This window comes from Lissotriton vulgaris, chromosome 3_1, assembly GCF_964263255.1.
Source record: "Lissotriton vulgaris chromosome 3_1, aLisVul1.2, whole genome shotgun sequence".
In the NCBI taxonomy this organism is placed as follows: domain Eukaryota; kingdom Metazoa; phylum Chordata; class Amphibia; order Caudata; family Salamandridae; genus Lissotriton; species Lissotriton vulgaris.
Genome location: NC_141689.1, coordinates 2,113,810,029 through 2,113,817,999, shown reverse-complemented (window position 1 = coordinate 2,113,817,999; position 7,971 = coordinate 2,113,810,029). Strand labels below are relative to the sequence as shown.

Here is a 7,971-nt window from a genome sequence, read left to right as displayed (position 1 = left end):
TTTGAGCGTGGATAAAATAGCTAAGAATGACTCCTGAGTCAGCGGAGTGAAGGTCTCCAGATGGTATTTATTTCTATGCTGGACCGCTGCAGTTCGCCTAAGTGTCATTATCTCTTAGTGGGAGGTGCTTAGGAATATTATGAACTTTGGTGCCAGAGAATTCTGCAAGTTCGTTACAGCGGTCTCCTGAAGGGTCGGGTGCCTCATGGCTAAGAAATCACTATTTTCTCTGTCAGTGTTTTCATCCTCAGAATGTTAACTCTTGGCTTAAGATATATAGTTCTTCCTGACCCCTTAAAGATATGTGATTAATAAGTTGATGTCTTCTTCATGAAGTAAGGCAGTGTGATTGTTCAAATTGAGACTTTAATTAAAGCATTGATTATTGGAATGATCCACCGGCATAGAACAAGAATTTCCTGGTGTTGAAATAGAGGTTCGTGGAAGTGGTTCGCAGAAGTTCTAACATTATTTTGATTTTATTGAAATTCTGGTGTACATTTTATTCTAAAAGAAACCACATTAGCCTGATCTAGTTTACCTAGGATCATTTTTGTAGTATGATGCCGTTTTATTTGAAAGTGACAGTGAATGTATGTGTATCAGTTCGCTTCAAGCAGCACGTCTAATGAACTGATGAGTATGAATATTGTTAGAGGCCTGTTCTTGAAGTGGTGAATCTGCTGTCATACAGCTGCTAGATGTTAGTGTGCTGAAATGTTTTAACATGACACGTCTAATATATTTTGCAACAAGTTGATAGATTGATTGTACTTATAATGCAGAAGTGCAAAAACTAAAATTAGAGGACAAGGTGCAGTAAGCTTTTGGTGTTGCTGTACAAAAGGTACAAAAATATATAACTGCTCAGTTAAAAAAAAAAAACATTGCATTATGTCCCTCTTTTGTCCGCACAAAATGTTCTATAATGGAAAATTAATAATAGTGGGATTTGTGGAGGAATAGAGACGCTGTGATCACTAGCAGGATGTCACTGCTGTAATGTCATGAGAGCAGAATAGATTTTCACCTGAATGGGTGGAAGGCCATCATGAGATCTATCTAGTCCCATTGGAAAGAATGTTCTCTAGTTCTGACGAAGAAGCAAAGAATTTTTTTTTTTTTGTAACAGTACTCTTCAGTGACTACATTTTCTTAAGATCTTCTGATTTACATTATTTTTTAGGCTTACCGTGGTTCAGACATCGACATTTTTTCTTTTGGAAACCCTATTGTGACTGCATCGGTAGTCATCATGATGGCGCACCTTCTTATCGAAAGTAACAGTGTTGTAAGTATATTATTATTATTATTCTTATTGTCACATTGTAATCCATACACCTGTCTTAATCAATTTGAAAGAGATTATTAGTTATAGATTCCTTACCTTAGAATAAGCCCCAGGTGTCAGACTGGACCCGGAGAACTTTTCTCTAGCAGTAGCCCTGTGTGTCAAAAGGTGGTGTCGGTTGGCTCTGCGTCCGTCGGCGTTGTGGTCGCGGGATGACGTTGCGAAGGTCTACTTACACGACGCCTCTGCGCGCTAACGTCAGTTCTTTCTTTTTCCGTGGCAGCGGAGAGTAGTTCCGGAGAGAGCTTGCCCCTTAGTAATTTTTTAACTAACATTTTTTCAATTTATTTTTTTGAGACTTCGACTCCTGGTGCACAAGGGATGTCCCATCGGCGAACCGGCTTCAAGCCTTGGGACTCCTGTCACACGCTGATGTCTGTGACGGATCCGCACCTCGTGTGCCTCTGGTGCCTGGAGAGCGACCAAGTTGTGTTCCGATTGTTGGGCCATGAACCCGAAGTCTTTGCTGAAGCAGTCCCAAAAGCTTTTGGAGTCCCAGGAGTCGGCTCCCAGTCTTGCTCGAGGGGAAGGTCTCGAAATCGTTCGCGGGGCCACCAGACCGTATCCAAATATTTGCACTCTTCGGGTAAGTCGAAGCACAAGAAGAAGGTGGAGAACCACCGTCGCTCTTCGCCTTTGCGGGACCCAGAGCGTCGTCACTCTAGGGCTCTGTCTCTGGTGCCTGATTCAGGGATGACTCCAACGCATCTTTGGGCAGCCCGACTCTACTGGCGCTCCTTCGGACCACGTGGAGTTGCCCTGGGCCTTCGATCATGGTGGCTCTGGTCCCAGCACTGGAGGGCCCACGTGGATCCATGTCTGGATCTGGATTGATGTTGTCGACCTTACTTGACCTTCCCTGGCGACAACGCCGTCCCCATCTTCATCTCTGAGATAGACACATAGCCAGATTTCATTGAATCAGATGCCGGAGGGAACTTTTGTTTCCTTGTTCATCCCAGGTATTCCCAATCACCCTGTGAGTGGTGATGAGGACTGGGATTGGTTGCTGGACCCTTTAGCAGACCAGCTGGAAGAACCGGACTGGAGAGAGGAATTGGGTGACGCTGGTGGTCTGGACACCTCCCCAGACCTTGGAATGCTTTCTCCCTCTACCTTGGCTATGGAGGAGGGGGTGTCCTATGCAGTGGTGGTGCGTAGGGCAGCTGAGTCCCTGGGCCTGGAGCTCCCTACAGTGGCAGTCAGGACTAACCTCCTGAAAAAGGTGCTTCAACTGGGGGCAACTTCCTCTGAACCCCTCTTGCCCTTTAATGAAGCCCTCACCGACCTCTTTCCGGGCAGTTGGTCAAAGCCCTGCACAGAAGCTCCTGTGGAACGGACGATTGCCCGCCACCATTGCAGGGCTCCGGGCCATCCTATTTTTCTCACCCAACACCCTTCCCTTAAGTGCTTGGTGGTCCAAGCTTCTTCTTCCAAAGGGACATTCCCTTCTTCACCCCCGGACAGGAAACCCAAGAAACTGGATCATCTTGGGAAGCGCATGTTCTTTTCCTCCAACTTGGCACAGCGGTCCATGAATACCACATGCCTCTTTGGCCGCTACACCCATACAGTCTGGGAAGCAGTTGCGCAGGTGCTGCCTCAGTGCCCGGAGGAGGCCAGGCCAGTTCTCTCCTAGACAGTGGTGGATGGGAGAGACAAAGCCAAATTCACGATCAGATGTGGACTGTATACCGCCGACTCGCTTGGCAGACTGATTGCCACGTCGGTAGCCCTTCAGCACTATGCCTGGTTTTTCAGGGCATGTTCAAGCAACCTTGCTGGACACGCCCTTCGAACTCCGTTGCCTTTTTGGTAACAAGGCAGACTCTGCGCAGTAGCGCTACAAGGATTCTAGGGCTATAGCCAGATCCTTAGGCCTGGCTGCGTCCTCCCATCCCCCACAGTCTGCCTAATGCCCCTTTCGTGGCTACGGGATGGGCACCCCACTACATCCGACCTAGACTAGCCACCAGCCCATGTAAGCTGCCCATCCTCTGTGTGGCCCCGGATGTGGGACCCAGCGACGCATGTCTTGGAACCAGCTGGTGGGCCAGTCCACCCTCCCCCGCCCCCACTCCTCCCTGCAGCAGCCTCCAAACTCTCCTTGTCTGATTTCTCCGGCCCACCAGAGGACAGTGGGTGGCAGGATTCGCCATCACCTCCTCCACTGGCAATCCATCACTTCTGACAAATGGGTTTTGCAGATAGTCCGAAGGGGTACTCCCTCCCCTTTGAGGCTACCCCTCCTAACATGCCACTGTCTCCACTCTCTTGGCTAAGGGAGCTATCTAGAGGGTCCCTATGACAGAAGTAGGTAGTGGTTGCTATTACTGCTACTTCCTGGTGCCCAAGAAGGATAAGGGACTGCATCCTGTCGTGGATCTCCGGTCCCTCAACTCCTTCTTCCGGAAGGAGAAGTTCCTAATGTTAACCTTGGCTCAGGTTCTAACTACCCTCGACCCTGGTGAGTGGATGGTGGTGTTGGACCTGCAGGATGCCTATTTTCTCATTCCTGTTGTGCCAGCCCACAGACGTTACCTACAGTTTACGTTAGGCCACAATCATTTTCAGTTCACCGTGCTCCCTTTCGGCCTCGGGTGTTCATGAAAGTGATGGCTGTGGTTGCAGCTTATCTGCTCAGATCAGGGGTTCCAGTCTTCCCCTATCTCGACGCCTGACTGTTGAAGGCTGGATTGCCCCAGGCTGTTGTCTCCAACCTCCGGACTACGGCGGACCTCCTGCATTCACTGGAGAGGACTATCAACGTGCCAAAGTCATACCTGACTCCCTCTCAGTTGCCCCCTTTCATCAGAGCTGTTCTGGACACAGTGCAGTTTCGGACGTCTTCTCCCGAACAGGGAGTCTGGGATATTCCGGCTATGATACTGATCTTTCAGCCTCTATCCCTGATTTCGGTGAGAATGACCCTGAGGCTGCTGGACCTCATGGCCTCCTGCATCCTGCTTGTGAATCATGCCAGATGGCTTATGCAGACTCTGGAGTGGGATCTGAAGTTCCCGTGGGCGCAGCATCAGTGAAATATTTCCAACTACGTCCAGATCTCGGAAGGAACTGCACAACAACTGCATTGGTGGCTAACAAACCAGGATTGGGCCAGAAGTAGATCCCTCTCCCTTACCCATCTAGACCTCACAGTGGTGACCGATGCATCACTCCTGGGATGGGGTGGCCACCTGGGAGAGGTGGAGATCAGAGGAGTCTGGTTTCCGGTGGAGTCCGAAATCCATATCATCCTGTTGGAGCTCTGGGCGATCCGCTTGGCACTGAAGGTATTCCTGCCCTCCCTAAAGGGGAAAGGCAGTGCAGGTGTTCACAGACAACACCACCACCATGTGGTGCTGCAAGAGGGCGGGTGGGGTCGTGGACCTTTTGTCTAGAAGTTCTTCGCCTTTGGACATGGCTGTAACATCAGGGCATGACCCTGGTGGTTCAACACCTGACAGGTTCTCTGAACGCCAGGGCGGATAAACTCAGCCGTCGGTGCCTGGTGGATAACGAATGGCTTCTTCACTCGGAGGTGGTGCAAGGTCTCTTTCAGCGGTGAGGAGAGCCTTGGTTATATCTGTTCGCCACCGGAGGGAACGCGCAATGTCCGTAGTTCTGCGCCTTGGAGTTTCCAAGGCGGTGCTCGCTCGGTGATGCTTTTTGTCATGAGTGGAGTTGCGGCCTCCTGTACGCCTTTCCACCTGTACCACTTCTGCCCCAAGTGCTGAAGATGGGCCCAAGTCATTCTTGTTGCAACAGACTGGGCAGGAGGAGTCTGGTACCCTGAGCTCCTGAGCATGGTTATCGATCCTCTGATCAGACTGTCCCTTCAGGAGGATCTTCTGTCACCGCTGCAGGGGACGGTCCTCCACCCGAACCTGTCCAGCCTCCACCTCCCTGCGTGGAGATTGAGCGGCGATAGTTGACCACGTTTGACCTTCCTCCCGAAGTCTGTGTTGTTATCTTGGCCGCCAGGCTTCCCTCCACGAAAAGGGTATACGCCTGTCGATGGAACAAGTTTGTGGCATGGTGCACAGCAAAGGCTGTGGATCCCCTTTCTGCGGTTCTTTTGTTCTTTCTTTCTTTGTCCCAGCAGGGCTCTGCTCTAGGCACTCCTAAAAGCTACCTGCCAGCCATCTCTGCTTTTCTTTGGCTACCAGATCAACCCTCTTTGTTCAAGTCTCCAAATATAAGTAGGTTCTTTAAAGGCATTATTCATCTCTTTCCTCCATCTCTTTTTAAAATGCCTCAGTGGGACTTGGACCTCGTCTTGACTTATTCTACGTGCGCTCCCTTTGAGCCTCTTCACAACTGTCCTCTTAGGCTTCTTACCTTGAAACCAGCTTTTCTTGTTGCCATCACCTCTGCTCGCATAGTGAGTGAGCTTCAAGCTCTTTCTCCAAAGCCCCACTTCTTCTTGGTGCTTCGAATGAGAACCTCTTTCCTCCCTAAAATTGTCACTCTTTTTCACATCAGACAGACTACCACTCTGCCCACATTTTTCACACCACCACAACCTTCCAAGGAGGATGAATGATTCCACTGTCTGGACCCGAAACGTTCTACCCTAACCGCACTAAGGATTTCCCGTTGGACGATCAACTCTTCGTTGGCTATGTGGGTGCCAAGAAAGGTTGGCCTATCCAAAAGCGTGCCATCTCAAGACAGGTTGTCCTTTGTATAAAGATTTGTTACGCTTTAGCAAAAGAACATCCAGTGGGGCTGCGGGTGCCTTCCACTAGAGCTACGGCAGCCACTACTGCTTAGTCACGTGGAGACCAACGTATCTACATCTACCAGGTGGCCTCATGGGCATCTGTGCGCACATTCACCAGACATTACTGCCTTGATAGTGAAGGCCGGAGGGAGGGCTACATTGACCGGTCTGTTCTCCAGGCCTTTCTGGTGTGAACATAGTTCGCAGACCCTCTGGAGTTGGAATTGGTGGGGTATCTTTTCTAAGGTAAGGAATCTATAACTAATAGTCTTTCAGATGAACAAGTTACTTACCTTCAGTATTGAAGTATCTGTAAGAGACCTATATTAGTTATAGATTCCTTACCACCCCACCCATCCTCTCCGCTCTGCAAATTGACTAATAGGGATAGGGACTCCCTTGCAGGGCCCTAGTTGTGGCGCACCAGTGGTCAGTGTCTTTCATGGCTCTGCGCTTCTGGCGTGGAAAGTAGTGTCAGAACTGACGCTAGAACGCAGGGGTGGCGTCTAAGTATACACTGCAACGTCATCCCGGCGACCCCTACAACAAACGCGGAGTCGACTGACGCCATCTTTCGATGACCAGGGGTACTGCTAGAGAAAAATACTCCAGATCCAGTCTAATGCCTTGGGGTAATTCTATGGTAAGGAATCTGTAACTAATATATGTCTCTTACAGATACATCGTTACCAAAGGTAAGTAACTTGTTCGTTATTGTGTTATCATTTTGTTAATGAATTGCAGAAGTCAAATCTTGCACACATTGTGGGGCAGAGCATTTTTAAATGTAGCAGTTTTTTTTTGGGGGGGGGGTTGTTCAGAACAAGCATTTTCTCAACTATCCTGTTGACACCTTTTCTCAGCTTAATCCTGGAAAGTGTCATTTGGAGTGCTTATTGGTTGGCAAAAATGTTAATCGTTTTGCAGTGTCTGTTTTTTTATCTGCAGTAGTAATTCTCACAGTGAATGTAGAACTGAGTTTGATTACCACCCCATTTGCAGAGGTTGATTGATATAGATAAACATCAAAAATTATTTGATTGAGTGATATTTAACCCAATATCTGAGTTAATTTTTTTAAACATATTTTTTGGGGGACTTCAAGTATTACAGGTGGTATCCATTGCATTTCTATAATCATTTCAACAGTAGGTTACATTGTATCAATCATTGCTTGCATCCGATCTACAATTATGATTTTTACAGTTCACTGGTGCTATTACACATCTCATTATCTACTCTAAAAACTCAACTCCCCTTTTCCCTTCCCCCCCCCCCCCCCCCCCCCCCCCAGGCAAATATCCAGGTGCCATCCTGTACCAGTAAAATCAAAAGACCACAAGTTGAATTTAGTTCTCGCGGGCTATCCCCTGCAGCCTCCGCCCAACAGATCCTCCTTTTGTTTCCCCTCAAGGGTGCAGTATGTCAATATTCCCTTGCAAGAGGCTATTGACCAAGGCCTCCCAAGCCTGAGCTCGCTCCAGTGAGCCAATGCCTCTTTTGGCTTTTTAAAGAAGTACCCTCCCCTCACAGGCCGTCTATTTCTCTAATTCAACCTTCCAGGTTAGACTTTTTGGACCCCCGTGGATTTCCAATGTTGTGGGATCTCACTTATCCAGGACCAGGGCTAAGTCTTGAAATCAACTGGTGACCCTACTCTTAACATTGTGTGGGAATAGCCCCAGTGGACAATGAGCAGGGGGTGTGGCAGCTACTGTTGTCCAATAGGTCTGCAGCCAAGGACGTCCACGTCATGTGCAATAGTTCTGCCCCCACTTCCCGCATCTCGGGCATTTCACATCATCCCTCTAAAAAAACTTATTTATCCGCTCAGGGGTAATATAGGCTCTGTGCAATATCAAAAAATTAATTTGCCGAAACAGGTCATTTCTCG

The 7,971-nt window shown here is 48.7% G+C and overlaps 1 protein-coding gene across 1 annotated transcript in view; it reads left to right on the top strand.

Moving 5' to 3' along the window:
• The window catches only part of ATP10D (ATPase phospholipid transporting 10D (putative)), a 772,711-nt gene that overhangs the window by 728,852 nt on the left and 35,888 nt on the right, over positions 1 to 7,971 (top strand). The window contains exon 21 of the mRNA XM_086962685.1: positions 1,187 to 1,291. Within this exon, the coding sequence (XP_086818811.1) occupies positions 1,187 to 1,291 (105 nt within the window). The remainder of the gene's footprint in view (positions 1 to 1,186; positions 1,292 to 7,971) is intronic.